Below are 15,770 nucleotides of genomic sequence, written 5' to 3' on the forward strand. Positions count from 1 at the left end.
GACACCTAGAAATAATCCCCCTCCTCTGAGACTGACCCCAGCCATACAAGGTGGCACCTCCGGCAATGACTCTCCCTGGTGTGTTAGCGCCTTTTGTTCCCTGTAGTGATCTGGCTCCCAACACTATCTCCCTGGCTGATACAAAAGCAACTGAAAGGGAAGCCCCTGGGTCAGGTCACCCCATATAACACTCGATTCTTGTTGGATTCCTACTAGAACTCACTCTAGAGCCCCTTCCCTTCCCTGGTGCCTGAGAAGGGTGAGGGGTTCTTTAGCAGAGGGATAGCTCCATGTTTGCTCTGGAGAGCTATGCAGTGAGAATCTTCCCCTCATCACTAGCTATCCTAACCCTTCATGTAGGCAGCAATCCCTGGTGGAGCCATGGGATCCAGGAGGGATAACATGGAAGATCATCTCCTGCCTCTCCTGGTGAGTGACATTTCTAAAGCTCTGCCAGTTTGGCTGGCGATTTCTAGTTTAAGTTGGTGCGTAGCTGCTGCCAAGGTAAATTGAGCCTCCTGCGGGCATCCAGACCACCCCTTGATATCTGTTTGTCCCAGTAATATCATAGAGGTGTCACATCACTGCCTTCTCCTTGTTGTGACTCTTAGTAAGGAATGAAATGACATCTTCCAGCCTATTGAATTTTTCTCCTTGGTTCAATTTTTATTAGTGTCACAACTTCAAAGTCACTAAACACATTTTCATTCTTTTTCCAAATGATCTTGGTCTCCATGGACAGAAGTCAATAACTTGGCAAGTGCCCAGTGAAGTGAAAGGAAGCACACTGAGAATAGCTGTGACATTACTATGGGGGTGACCATCAAAGCATGAGGCTCTGTAGCAGAGCTCCAAGCCCAGGCCCCACTATGAAGTCAGCTGGGATCCTCAACAGGGATGTGTCTTGCAGCACTTCCTAATCAATCAGTGCTACACCCCCAGCCCCACACTGGCCTGCCCCCATCCCAACAATCAATGAAAGAGCCCCAGGCCCACATCAACTTTGCACCCCCAGCCCCACATCATTCCATTGACTCTCATTTCACCTAGGATCCTCCTGCAGCTTCAGAGAGTCTTTGCCAGTACTGCAGGGAGGAGAAGCAGGCTGACCCATTGTTTACAGTAAAAGGTGAGTAGGATAACCCTGAGCTGATCTTTCTGCTCAATACTGCCCTCTCCCCTTCAATAAGGATGGTGTCAATTGCTCCCTCCCCCACTTCTACCTGAAAACAGCTCTGGCCCCTGATGGGAGGGAGGACACACTGTCTGACACCTGCAGCAGCCCTGGTTGGCTGCTGTTCCCCAGGAGGTGGGCACATGGGGAAGGCAGCCACTCAGAAGGATGGCTCCTAGGCAGGGTTTGAAATGCATGAGAGCTGGAATCTTGAGTCATTCCCAGACTGGCTCCAGCTGGGGCTGAAATTGTGTCGCTGGCCATGAAATCCCAGGCGTTGGCTGCTGTGCTAGGAGCGCTGCAGTGGTGGGGCAGCAGCCTCTGCTGCAGATCCTAGGATGTCCTGACTGAGGGCAGCAGCACCTACAGGAGGAGCAGGAAACATCTCCCTCCAGGACTGGAGTGATAAGTGATGTGGGTGCAAGGGGGTGAGGATGGCAGTGCTATTGCATAGGATCCAAGGGAGATGGGGCCCAAGGAGGAGAGAAGAGAGACGGACCAATAGCTAAATGTGCTGCATGACAATAGCAACCAACAATTATTAGATGTGGCTGCATTTCCCTTTCTGACATGGTGCTATGGGCAGGAAACGGCTATTGCAGTAAAATGCTGCTGGAACAGAATCTCCTTGCTGTTGGGTGGAGGCCGAGCAGAGGCTCTTGCTGATGTGACCATTCTGGGTGGTCTCTGGAGGTCAGATAGAGCAGCCAAGCTCTGTCTGTCTTTGGTTTTCCCATCAGTTTCTGCACTATGTGAACTGTCATTAAAAAAACTAAAAAAAGTTTCTTGCCCCTGTAGCAGTAAAAGAAATCTTCCAAATGTGGCACCTTGCAGTGCTCTCTGCCTAGGTCCATAGAGACAGCTTGAATCAATCACTCTGAGATGGACCTTCTGAATCTGGTGACTATAGAAATTTCTCCATAGTTAACAATGGCATCTCTGATCATTGCAGCAGAAATGTTCAGCCCATTGGGGGGGAAAGTCCTAATAGGTAACAAAGTATAAAAAAAGAAGCAAAGTACAGACTGGGTGCACACCTCCAATAATGAGAAGATTTATTGAAGAGAACTAATACATGTTCAGGATCTGGACCTGGAGAAAAGCTTCAAGGAAGGAAGCATCAGGCCTAAGTTCAGGTAAAAAAGACATGTTGCCATGGACCCCTGTGATTAGAAGGGTGAAGTGCAGTGAAATGGCCCTTTCTGTGACTGAACATAGAGGAAAATGGGAAACACGATCACTTGTTCATCGTTCACCACAGTCCTGGAGGAAAAAGTAAAGCAGAAACATCAGTGAGAACAAGGCAAACACAGAATTCATAGATTCTAGGAGAGGACGGATTCAGTCTTGAATACTGAGTACAGATGTGGTCTCCACATCTCAATACAAGCATCCCAATCCCTACAGGAACTCTGAGGGCTCCCCAATTGGGCCCTGAGCCCCCATCATTCCCCTCTGGGTTAGTGACCCAGGCTCTCTCAGGGACAGGTGTTATATATAACACCTACAGGAACTTCTATCAACCTCTTTACCCCACCTCGGTGCATCTACTCAGTGCAGCTCCCCACTTTCCTCACCTTTCTTCTTGCTCTCCACTCACCACCTTCACCACATTCTTCTTGTATCTGTTCAGTGTCTCCAGCTCTCACTTACCTTTCCCAGGCTATTCAGGAGCAGCCTCATTGCAGAGTGACTTGTATTCTGCAACAGCGTTCTCATCTGGAAGAGATGGGAACATTCCCATTGCAGTAAGAAGTCACTCCATCTCTGATGCCCATCACACAAACCTCCCCTCCCTGTGGAGTATCCCTGATCCATAGAAGCTCAGAATGGATCTCTTTGAAATCTTCTCAGTTCTAGTTCATCACCTATTCCATAGCAGGCTTGTAATGCACATTCAGCACAGATGGCCTGAGCCAAAGTTCATTGAAGTAAACAGGTGTCTCTCCATTGACTTGAGTAGGTTTGGCTCAAACCCCTATTGAATTCCAAGGCCCTCAGCCTCCCAGTTGTAATGGCCCTCCATCAACTTTAGTAAATGCAGTGACACTTCCCCCCCATTTGGTGTATGGTCTAAACAAAACCCTCCTACCTGTTTCATAGTAATCGTAGATCAGCACTGAAGCTGGTTTGATGTTGGACACAGGAAGGTCTTGTTCAACTGAGAAAGAGAAACTGATAGTCTTCCATGAGACCTGGGAATGTGAGGGACAGAGGTCGGCATCAGCTTTTGTTCATAGAACACTGACTCTTCTGTAAAGGGTCAACCCCAGGGACTGCTAAGCTGTGGTGGGTTCCCAACACACACATCTCCTGTGTGCATGATGCACTCCAGCCCTGGCATCCATTATTTACCTGCCTGTATCAGTCATTTTAGAAACACTCTTGGAGAGAGGGTTTTTTTTTTTTAATGTTATTGGTTCTAATTTTCCTCTCCTTCCTGTATTGCTGTGATCCTGAGTCATCATGAGTCCCAATACATAGGGCTCAGAGGAAGCAAAAACAACATCTAAAAAGGCCCTAAAATAGCCTAAATCCCAGATGGTCATGACATTGAAGTCTAATGTTTTGCAGTCCCTCCAAGCATAGAAGTGAGGGTGTGCATCCCATGGAGAAGCTGGGAATCTCCCCTTTCCAATGGTGTAAACTCTCCCATTGCTAGTCCTGCAGGGCCTCAGGGGAATCAACTTTCAAGATGCAACACTTTTTTCTGACTAGAAAAGCTGCTTCTGGGGCAGGACTGTGTCCTGCTAGCTCCAGTTCTGAGGCAGGTGCAATTTGATTGGAGGGAAGGTGGAAATTCTCTATGTGGCAGGTGTGAGGAGGAGAAGAAACATCAACATTTCCAGACCAGATAAAACTAGTGCTCCATCTAGTGCAGTATCCTGTCTGTGCTGGTGGCCAGCACCGGCTGCTTTAGAGGAAACCTCCTAGTGGAGCTGTATGCACACTGGGAAGGTTGCTCCCTGGCTCCCAGCAGTCAGTGGCTGAAAGGAGGAAACACTGTGTGTGTGTTTTATTTTGAATAAAAGAACAGGAGGCTGCTGGAAGCTGCTGAGGAATTTGGAATGTTAGAATAGTTTCAGGGTAGATGAATTAATGGGCAAAGGTGCATGATCAATGCAGTTTATCACATATATGTGGAGTGGCTATGCATGTATCTTCTATGCAAAATTAAAACCTGATAAACCCAAACCAAATAATTGATTTTCCAGAACTCACACTCTCCAGATAGAAGAGGACGTGGTTTTGCTTGGTTTCTACCTGCATCACTTTCTGATCCTCACGAAGCTTTAGACGAGGAAATGTGGGAAATATTAAAATATTAATAATCACTGAAAGCAAGACACCCCAGAATCTGCAGTAAATGACTGAGCCCAAGTGTTATCTAATGGATAGCATGGGTCACTAAAAATAATCACTTGCTAGAGACCCAAGTGTGTAGTGGCTTTGTCAGGAAATGCACATACTTAAACATTTATACAGGAGACAGTCCGTTTGGAATTCCAGTTGGTTAATTTAATTCAGTGATCCTCAACCTTGTACATATTAGGACACCTCCCTCCCCTGAATCTCACTCCCATTTAGCCAGGTTCTATCTGGGAGCTCCGTACAATTTAGCAATCTAGGAAACAGGGTAGTTGTGACACCCTGACCCCTGCTCAGGGCTCCTGGAGGGTGTCACCCCCAGGCTGAGAATACATAATCTAATCAAGTGCTACAGACACATTAAAATCCCCAGGAAAGTGGTTTTTCAGTGCTAACCAGGCCCCCCTTTTTATCCAGTCCATGTTGTAATATTCTGTAACCCCCTTTTCCCCTGAAGTGGCTTTGAGGAATGTGACTGCCATTCCTTACCTTCTGCAGGGATGAACTGACAGGTACAAAGCCAGAGAGCATCTTGACGTCGATAATGGCCATATTGGAGATATTGCGTTTCCCGGTGTAACTGAAATGAGAGGGACTTGGTCACTCTGGACCATGAATGTGGAGGAAACACAATGACACCTTCGGCTCCAGAGCACACACAGCCTGCAAAGGCCTTTTCAAATTGCATGTGATTGCTGATCATTTATTAACATGGAAGAGGTGTGGAAATGACCAATGATAGATGTTCAAGAAGGGGACAAATATCCCCAAGGAGGGACAGTTGTCTGGAAAGTTGTGGTATCCCTGGGGTTTGGGGTAAGTGTCTATCAGGCCAAGGCAATTAGTACCCTGAGGCATTTTACACAGACCATCTAATAGCCCTTTAATATTTGTAATCTGTTCCTTCAAAAGCCATCCCGTCTTAACCAGCCAGTTCTTGTCATCCAGGCAACTGAAGGGAGGTTACCTGGTTGAGAGGACAATATCAAACTTTGCCCGGAAACTGTCTGCGCAGGAAGCATTTGCCGTCTGCACTGAGAGAGAGAACCCAGAAGTCTTATTGGAAAGAAGGATGTTGTATCTCAGGGTTGTCTGGAACAGATGAAAAATGGTAATGAAAATTAGAAATCAGTCTGAGCTATTGACCTACCTGTTGTGGTGCCTGGAAACCCCTTTTTTTGCTCCTTGGACTGGAGAAATCCTGACTGAATGCATCAACTCGCCAAGGGTATCATTTAGTGACTGGAGAACTACTTCAGCAAACCACCAAGCTCTCCATCAGTAACATTAAAAACCTTCCCTTCCCCACAACAGAGGTTCCATCCAGCTGAACAATGCCAGAAATAAGTGTGCCACCAAGTGGCCAGCCAGAAGTGTGGGGAAAAAAATGTTAATCCCCATTAGCCTTTTGATCTGCCTAGGGATTTATAGGGTTCTCATAACCAATGTATCTGCATCTTATAATCTCTGAAGTAGGGAAATGCTATCACTGTAATTGAATAGGACATGTCTGGATCAGATTTATGAATTCTATTGTACATTATGTGTTGAACACTCATCTGGACTTGTGCAAGGGTAGCCTGTTGCACTGCATTCCAGACAGCTGCCCTAGCTCCTTTCTGAAGGACCATCACTGAGAGTCGTCTGGGGCTACTGATTCGGAATGACTGAACTACTGGCCCAACCCCATGGAACAATGCTCTACACTGGGCCCACAATGGGAGGGGATCTGGAGCATCTCAGTTCGAGCACATGGCTCAGAGTCATGGCCCTATTTAAGAGCAAGATTCTGCTCTGTGCAAGGGCCCATCCACTGCAACATGTAAGAAGGGCTTGAAAGAGAGGGCAGAAGAGAATTTCAGGCTAAGCAGGGTCTGACAAACCAGGGACTTACAGAAGGGATGAGATCGGACTCGGGACAGTGTGTCTCCGGGCTTCTGTTATTTTCAAAGATCTGTAACTCTTGAATGCTTTAAAAGTAAAGCCACGATGGTCAAGAAACACTTTTGCTAAGCCTGTGTTCCTTACTTTCCTGCCAAAGACCCAGTAGAAGCCCAGAGACCCTTAGCCTAGCTGGGACTCTGACGGAGTATGAGTAAGCAACTGGGAGGCTTGAGAGGTTTCAGGATCTAGGGCAGCTGGATGGCAGCACCCCATATACCAACAGATCTGAACTTCTGAGTGCTCTGGGGAGTCTCAGATCTGGGTAGAGTCTAGTCATTGTTTCTAGCTCTAATTGGCTTGGATTGGGCCCACTCACGACAATGATTGGGCCCACTCACAACAGACTGATGACTATACGGGGGTACTGCACCAGGTTGTAACAATACCCATTTTACAGATGGGAACTGAGATACATAGAGATTAAGTGACTTGCCCAAAGTCACATAGGCAACTTTGCCAAAGCCAGGAATTCAACCCAGATCCCCCGAGTCCAGTGCATTGATCACATCACTGTCCTTCCTCTCATTGATTGTGTTGTCTGGAGATGGCAAAGTAAGGTTCAAAGTTTGTTCTCCTTTAGTTTGACATTTGTCTAGGAGGATCCTTTCACCATGACTAGCACACTATATGGGTTAAGATTCAAGGTGCAGCCACTCAGCAGGAACAAGGGGGCAGTGCTATTCCAAATGGCTTCTGTTGTTAACCTCTTCGCAGCTGCTATTTTAATGGATGAAATGTTTCTAAAGAGAGGTGCACAGAGTTTTGGCCTCTCAGAGTTAGCCATTGTAAACTATAGCAGCTCTTTGGGGTTTTTGACCTCATAATGCTTGTGTTCCTAGTTCTGGCTGCATCATATGACATTTTCCCCATCCATTCAGTGCTGCACTGCTTCACTACAGCTTTTCCTGTGTACCATCTTTGTTGCAGTGATTTACCCAAGGTCACTCTGAGTCAGTGGAAGAGACCAGAAGAGGACCCATGATTTCTCCCTCCCATTCCCGTGTTGCAGTCTGAAGACCATAGCTTAAGGACTGAATTCTGATGTGATTTCTGCCAGGGAGATGGGCTCCTCTGGGAGGATGCGAATCAAAAAGCCCAGAGTGAAGCATGTGAGAGCTAGGGACAAGACATGATCAGTAGAAGGGAACTGGCTCTGGGATAGACTGCCAGAGGAGATCAGGTGAATACAGAGCCTGACCACCTTTAGGAAATCCTGCAAAACCTTCCTCTTGAAAAAAAAAATCTTTCCACCATTGCAACAGTGAGACTCACAACACTGATGGCGCTCATCTATCAAACATCTACAAAACAAATGCCTGCCCCCCTCCCCAAAATCTCTGAAAACATCTAACAAATTTATCTATCCAACCACTCGAACTAAAATATCCCAGGCAGATTTTTACCCCAAATAGGAAGATTGCTATTGATTTGACATGGAAGCAGTTGGATAATACAAAGATGGGAAGTAGTATAAAGCCCTATGACTGACAGATAGGCAAACCATACTCCTTCAACTGGAACTCAAGTTTTACAAATAAATAGGAGGATGTTTGTGTGTGACACATGTCCAGTTACCAGACATCACCTGAGAAAAAACTAATCACGTGTGATACAGAGAAAAAACACCAAGGGCCAATTCTTTCTTTCTTCCTGAACTGGAGTTAAAGAAGTTGATATATTTGTCCAAAGAGTCTTAAGAAAAGAAATAACAGGGGAGGTAGGAAGGAAGGGAGAGAGAGAGAGAGAGACTGGACAGAAGGACACAAAAGAAGAAAGGCTGTATTATGTGGTGAAGAAGCCACACGCTGAAGGGTAGGGTGAGCACTTACCTGCACAAAGGCACATCCATTGCCATTCACTTCCAGAATATAGTTCCCTGGGACATCAGGCAGGGAACTCTGCTGCAACAGTAACCTGTTCTGGCTATTCACCTCAAAGACCTTCTCAAAAGGCTTGCTGGAGCTGATTTTAACTGTGTTTTGGCCATTCTCAGAGTAGGTTGCTGCACCATAATCAGCCAGCGCTTGAAGAGCAATAACTGTGTCCTGAAAAAGTGTAGAATAATTGTGAATTACAGACACACTGTGTTAGGACACTACAGGGGGATGGGATAGCTCAGTGGTTTGAGCATTGGCCTCCTAAATCCAGGTTATGAGTTCAATCCTTGAGGGGGCCATTTGGGGATTGGTCCTGCTTTGAGCAGGGGGTTGGACTAGATGATCTCCTGAGGTCCCTTCCAACCCTTATGATACTGCGTGGGATTATTAAACACATGGTTCCAGTACAGACTACAGTCATTTCACAGCTCACAAGATTTTAGTGAAGATGAGCCCAAACCCATCCCAGTTCATCTTGGAAACTGAGTCCTCTAGAACATTAGGGCACACTTCAGTGCACCAGGTGTGTCTGTTAGCAAATCATACACACATCAGTAATACGCTGAGAACCAGGGACTAAAGGAATTCTCTGAGCTCCTACCCATGTGAAGATCTAACTGTACCTGTTACTATTCAATTGCTGCCATGTGACTTTCACCTTGGCACATTTAGGACCAGATTGTCTTAGCAGCAGCAGAACTCAACTCTAATGTTCTGCTCCCCCAGCAGATGACATTTACACACACACACACACACCCCATTCTGCAAAGAGCTTGAGTTCATTGGCACTTTGTACGTAGAGGTTGAGACTAGGGGTGGCAGCTGGCAAGGTGTGGGGAAGCCTGCAATCCCTTCATAGCCGCTACTCCAGCTTCTGGAATAGGGCCTGTACTATATGTGGGAGAAAGTGGCCAATGGATCTCTTTAGTCACAGTCCCATTGGCTCTCTCTCAATCTCTAATGCAGCTGGCTTATGTGAGCAGCTGCCTGTGATTTCCTGGGCATGATTAGAGGGCAGAAGGTAGTTGCTGTACCTGGGTGGAAGAGAAGCCCCCATAGGGATTCTTCTGTCTGATGATCCACTGCACAATCTGTGAGGCGAATGTTAGGTCCTTTCGAGACCGTTTGGGTTTGTGGACAACTGCCAGCAGCACATAGCTGGTCATCTCAACCTCAGCAGAGGGGGCACGGGAATAGAAAGAGGGGAATTTTTCTGCAGGGGGCTTTACCTCCCGCTCCCAGTGCACTGAGCCACCTGAGAATACAAAAGAGAGAGATTGTGAAGAACCAGAAGAGCAGCTTAATAATTAGTAGTCTGTGCTGCCATGCAGAAGACTCAGTCCCAGTCGCTTTGGGTATGTCTTCTTTTGGCAGCCTGTAGAGTACATAGAAGGATAGCCCCCCTAGCACAGGTATAAATAGCAGTGCAGGTGGAGAGGCACTGCTTAGGTGAGTAGAGTACAGACATGCTTGAAAGCTGTGGGTATGTACCCAAGTACTTACCCTACATGGCTTTCTACTTGCCCAAGCTGTGCCTCTCGCAATGCAGTGTTCCACTGTCTCCCTGCTGCTGGAGCATTTCCCCACTTCAGGGAAAGACACGGGCAGTGTGGAAAGGTTCTGGCAGGGACGAGGCAGCAAAGAAAGGCTCTGCCAGCTATCCATTGCCGGTGCTTTTCCTCATCATAGTGCAAGGATTCAGCTGTGGGGAGCCGCTCCTCCCTGCCCCCCCACAACCCCACCACCAGAACCTTTCACTGACACATGTAACTACACACTACAGCGTGGATGGAGCCTGCTTTTCACTGTGGTATTCAGCTGCACACACACTACACACCACCAGCAGTGGGGTATAGCGTAGACATAGCATTTCTTTCTCCAGAAGGATGGGAGGACCGTGGAGAAAAAAAACTCAGTGCTCTGCACTCCAGTATGGGACATAAATGTTTAGATCTCAGTCCTCTGGCCAGATCTTCTTATGTACACTGGTGTAACTTCAGAGAAACTCCACTGAGCATAGGAACATAAGAAAGGCCACAGTGGGTCAGACCAATGGTCCATCTAGCCCAGTATCCTGTCTTCTGACAGTGTCCAGTGCCAGATGTGTCAGAGGGAATGAACAGAGCAGAGCAATTGAGTGATCCATCATCCCCTGTCATCCAGTCCCAGCTTCTAGCAGTCAGAGGTTTAGGAACACTCGGAGAATAGGGTTGGGTCCCTGCCCATATTGGTTAATAGCCATCTATGAACCTCTCCTCCTCCTTTTTCATACCCAGTTATACTTTTGCCCTCCATAACATCCCCTGGCAACACGTTCCACATTCTTCTGTTTGTTTTAAACCTGCTGCCTATTCACCTTTTTGGGTAACCCTTGGCTCTTGTTTTATGTGAAGGAGTAAATAACACTTCCTTATTCCACACCACTCATGACTTTATAGCTTTCTATCATAGCTCCCCTCAGTGGTCTCTTCTCCAAGCTGAACAGTCCCAAACTTTAATCTCACCTCAGATGGAAGTTATTCCATAACCCTCATTTTTTGTTGCCTTTTCTGTACCTTTGCCAGTTCCAGTAAATCCAGTTACTCCTGATTTACAGAAGTAAAGGAGGGCAAAATCTGATTCTTATCCCTGGCTCTCTCTAGGACTGGGAGAACTGCAAAGGCTAGGTAGGGTGTACCAGGTGTTAAATCCTGCAAGCTCCATTCCTAATCACAGCATCTTCCTTTCCTGAGGTGAGCAGGGAGACAAAGGAGGCTGGATTTGGGACTCTGAGGGAGATTGCTTGGTGCAGTCAAACCTCAACTATCCAAAACAAAGTCTGTTGAAACTCTCCATTATTTGATAGTTGGTTAAGTCTCCTGATGTTCCACTGAAGTTCTGGTCATGGAGAACCAAGAAACTGCTATGCCATACCCGCCCAGTGGTCCATCTTGTCCAGTAGCCTATCTCTGACTGTGGCCAGAACCAGCCACCTTCAGAGGAAGGTACAAGAAATTTCAAAGTGGGCAGTTATGGAATAACCTACCCATGAAGACGGTTTTTCCATACTTTGGGTATGGGTAGTCTTACACTCTGAAATATAACAACTTAATCCTTTTCAAATTTTGGGTTTTTTTTAATTCTACCTAATGTAATTGTGGATATTATCATTGTCCATATATGCTTCTGATTTTTTATGAATCCTGATAAATTCTAGGTCTCAATGGGCTCTAGTAGCAATGAGTTCCATGTACTAATTATGTGTTTTATTAATAAGCATTTGCTTTTATCAATTTTAAATTTGCTGTCTTTCAATGGCATTGAATGTTCCCTTAGTCGGGTATTATGAAAAAGGCAGAACAGGAGCACACATTCTATCTTCTCCATATCATTCTTTTATTTTTCCTCTTTTCGTCTCTGCTTTAAATACTCTTTTTTCCTCCTTCAGTTTACTTTCTAATGGAAATCATCCCATTCCTCTAGTCAGTTTTGTCTTCTATCTCTGAACCCCCTGTATTTCTTCTAGATCCTTTTTGAGACTAGGAGGACCAGAACTCAACACAATATTCCAGCAAAAAAAACAGGAGTACTTGGCAGGAGATAGAGAAACAAATTTTATTTCAGAGAAGTGAGCTTTTTAGCTCTGCTCTCATGCTGAATAAAAATGTTAGTCTCTCTCAAGTAATTCTGTTTTTTTGTGCTACAGATAACACTGCTTGGCTGCTAACTGACAATATTCCAGCAGACTACTCTGCAGGAGTAGGGATTGGAGATTTTGGGATTAGACTGCAATTATACTCACGAGCCACAAGATGTCACCCTTTCTACAGGATAGTCACATAAAAAGATACGGCAGATAGATTGAGAGAAAAGGCTAGAAATAAAGCGAGAGAGAGAGACATTGGTCTCTCCTTCCAGCTACCCTTGATTTGCACCAGTGAAAGGGAGGTCTGAATCAGGCCCAGTAAATTCTCATAATTGATAACCAAAAAGTTTGGTATCAAAGTATTACATAATATTGGACATCTGCCTGCACCTATTTGCACAGGAGGGGGGCAGTTTGGGAATCCTGGTTGAGGTAGGGAGGTGGACATGACAGTCAAGGGCTCCTTCGGTATATAGAGAAGAGGGTTAATCTGGGTTGTGTGTTAAAAAAAAAAAAAAAAACCAGATCTGCTCAGCATCTCCATTTCAACTGGCCTACCTATGGGCCTGCCTATCTCCCTATGTATTTCTAATGAGTCAAACTCCATGACAGATAAAGTTACCATGGTTTCTAGATTTGAACACAAGAATTAAAGGTGGCAGTATCATCTAGGTAGGCCCATCTGCCATCAGTGCTAATGTCCCAGAAAAATTAGGTGACACTCACCGACTTTCTTAGCTGATTTGTCCAGCTCCTTCAAGAAGAAGTCACATTTCTCCTCATTGCCAACCAGGCAGAAGATATAGGCCAGGAGTGCCTGGATGTAAACTTTGCTGATTTCTTCTCCAGATGCAGCCTCTAAGCAAAACAGGCCATTTCGGACTACGGGGTGCTATAAAGAAATAAATTAGATCTGTGCGTGTGTGTGGGACATACATCTTCACTCAGCCAAATATTTCTGTTCCAGAACATTCCAGGCTCACTTTATCTGGCCACCATCACTGCAGTGAACATGGAACCTTCAAGGTCCAAAAGGACAGCAGAAGGGGCAGCATGACACCCCTGAAACAAGGATTTTCAGACTAGGGAAACATCATAAAACAGGAGTGCCTTTGGTTTCGTTACTGAAGTTAAAATTTGAGTATAAATCAGAGCTCATTCTGTCCCCCTTCCAGCCCACTGCTTCTTCTTAGCTCTACAATAAACTTATTAAACTTCCATTGGTAATATCACATTCTGTAGTCATGGACAAAGTCAACATTATGGGCCAGATTCTGCTCTCAGTGCCTCCAGTGTTAGTTTACACTGAAGTAAATGACGTTACCCCAAAGTCACAATTTGACTCCATGTCTTCCCTGCTGCAGAATATAGGCCAGGAGGAAGCAAGCTCCTCAGACAGAAACAGAACACTGCTAAGAAAATGTATAGAAAATACAAGTCAGGAAGTCTGACATTTTAGGGTCTAAGGTCCAGCCTCTGCTCTCCCTTACACCAACCACTGTAAAGCAAGACACAACTTGTCCCTCATTTTAATGGATTTTTACATTTTTAACTGGTTGCAGCATGTGTATCAGTCATCAGAACTGAACTAGAGCTTACTCCACCTCTGCACATAGTCAGAGACACATGAGTTAACAGGCTGATTTGGATGTTTCAAGGGTCTGCCCTGAACTGTCTCCTGGTCCTGAGTGACTCATGTTTAAGGCTGAGATACAATACAAGCACAAGTGGAGGGAGGGAGGGATAGCTCAGTGGTTTGAGCATTGGCCTGCTAAACCCAGGGTTATGAGCTCACCCCTTGAGGGGGCCACCTAGCAGGGGCGGCTCTAGAGCCCAGCGGGGCAAGCACCCGCCTGGGGCGGCCCTTTCCCAGGGGGGCGGCAGGCTGGGCCGGCGGACCTGCCGCAGTCATGCCTGCGGGGAGGTCGAGGTCCTCGGGAGGAGAGGACGGACGACCTGCGACAGGCGCGGGGTGTGCTGTGTCTCGGGCTGCCGGCTGGACCTCCGGCCGCGCACTGCGCGGCGAGCCGCCGACCGAGAGCCGCCGCCCGCGCCGGGCGCGGCTGCGAGCTGTCCGCGCCAGCCCACGCGACCCTCCGCCGCAGCCATGCCTCCGCGCTCTCTGCCCTCCGCGGCTCGCGGGCGCCGGGGGGCTCGGCTGGCCGGGCATTGCCCGCCCCGCCCGCCCCTGCCACCTAGGGATCTGGGGCAAAATCAGTACTTGGTCCTGCTGGTGAAGGCAGGGGGCTGGACTCAATGACTTTTCAGGGTCCCTTCCAGCTCTGTGAGATATACCCATCTCAATTTATTATGAAGAGCCTGACAAGTTTGCAGGCATGTCTAGCATTTCATTTAATCAGAAATTACACTGAACCATATACTACTGCCCAAGAACCTGTTGACTGTAGTGGAATTTCTGCTTGAAGACTGGGGGTAGTATGTATCCCCTTTTCTTTATTAACAGCAATTAATGCATACACATTCCATGCAGACATGTCCCTGTGGGTCATCACTGCCAGTACCCAGGCAATTTGTAACAGATTCTGGGGCCAAGCCAACTAACTGAAACCAATTAAGGCAGGATAACAATAGTGAAGGAATCCTTACCGAGCTGGGGTGTCCAGCCTCAAGCAAAGCTGTGGTGATGTAGGCTGTGAGTGAAAGCTCATCGTCGACTCCTCCCTGAATAAAACACACAATAGAACTAGTCATTCCGGGGAGGGGAGGGAACTGCCTTCTCCTCCCCCTGGACTGTTTCACTGACATACTACACCATAGTGTGGTTCCCATATTGTGTTATTACCCTGTTATGCCTGGACAGAGAGTTCAAGATAGCAGTTCTCAAACTGATCACCAGTGTTTGCTGGTCACATCGGACTGGCTCTGCTTCTATTGCTGGCCGAGTTCTTTACAATGAAGAGCCTGGCCAGCTGTGGAAGCAGTTCTTAAGGAAGAAGAATGAGCCTAGCAACCTGTCATAGGGGCAGCTGCTTGCCTAAGAGGATGTGGGAGAGGACCCCCTAGATGCAGCAAGCAAAGAACTTCTTCAACTTTGTTCTTCTGTAGTGGCTGAGATAGAGTGTAGGAGCTGGGAGATTGGGGAAAGAAAACAGATTTGTGAGATCAGAGATATGCTTTGGAAAATGAAATCTATTAAACTTTGACATTATTAATTGTCTATATCTGAAGAATTATCCCAGTGGAAAGGGAGAATTGGGGATTAAGGATGCTGTTTAGAAGAGGTAAGAAAATGCTTTTCCAGAGGCAGAACAGGAAGTTCAGCAGGGAGCAGAAATGTGTCACCTTCAAGGCATTGTTGAAGAGTTTCCCAACACTTTGGAAACAACCATTTGACTTCTGTTTGCTTGAGAGCCAGATCAGAGTTTGGGACTGGACACTGTCATCAATAAAGATATAGCGCTTGGCTTGTGCATATGACTTGTATACGAAGGCGGTGAGCCTGAAGGAGAATAACACAGAGATGAGCAGTCACTTGGAGTCTAAAGCATCAAAACTCAATGCAGGTCCCTTCCCCTCCTACACACAGGCTAGGAGGGGAACGAGCGACACACGATGGGATAGAACTATTTCTTTAATCTGTCTGTAAAATGCTGGCTTTGTGTCCATGTGTATGATCATGTCACCTCAAGTGGGTGAGTCCACAGAGAAGAAAAAGGGACCTACTGTCAGTAGCAGCTAAGAGAGTTCTCCTTTAGCATCACTAGTACAGAAGTTTGTTCTTAGAACTTTAGAACTAGAGTTCTAGTCCATGCTCTTTACA

The 15,770-nt window shown here is 46.6% G+C and overlaps 1 protein-coding gene across 3 annotated transcripts in view; it reads right to left on the bottom strand.

Annotated features, from left to right (window-relative positions):
* Positions 1–2,205: 2,205 nt before the first annotated feature.
* Positions 2,206–15,770, bottom strand: part of LOC120386051 (ovostatin-like) — a 74,276-nt gene continuing 60,711 nt past the window's right edge. For all 3 annotated transcript variants that reach the window (XM_039504859.1, XM_039504849.1, XM_039504869.1), the window contains 11 exons: positions 15,293–15,449; positions 14,597–14,671; positions 12,716–12,881; positions 9,399–9,619; positions 8,317–8,532; positions 5,511–5,635; positions 5,033–5,123; positions 4,397–4,465; positions 3,267–3,369; positions 2,828–2,893; positions 2,206–2,437 (listed from right to left, as the gene is read on the bottom strand). In XM_039504859.1, the coding sequence (XP_039360793.1) occupies positions 2,838–2,893; positions 3,267–3,369; positions 4,397–4,465; positions 5,033–5,123; positions 5,511–5,635; positions 8,317–8,532; positions 9,399–9,619; positions 12,716–12,881; positions 14,597–14,671; positions 15,293–15,449 (1,279 nt within the window). In that variant the 3' untranslated portion in view covers positions 2,206–2,437; positions 2,828–2,837. The remainder of the gene's footprint in view (positions 2,438–2,827; positions 2,894–3,266; positions 3,370–4,396; positions 4,466–5,032; positions 5,124–5,510; positions 5,636–8,316; positions 8,533–9,398; positions 9,620–12,715; positions 12,882–14,596; positions 14,672–15,292; positions 15,450–15,770) is intronic.

Source organism: Mauremys reevesii, linkage group 1, assembly GCF_016161935.1.
Source record: "Mauremys reevesii isolate NIE-2019 linkage group 1, ASM1616193v1, whole genome shotgun sequence".
Taxonomy (NCBI): Eukaryota; Metazoa; Chordata; order Testudines; family Geoemydidae; genus Mauremys; species Mauremys reevesii.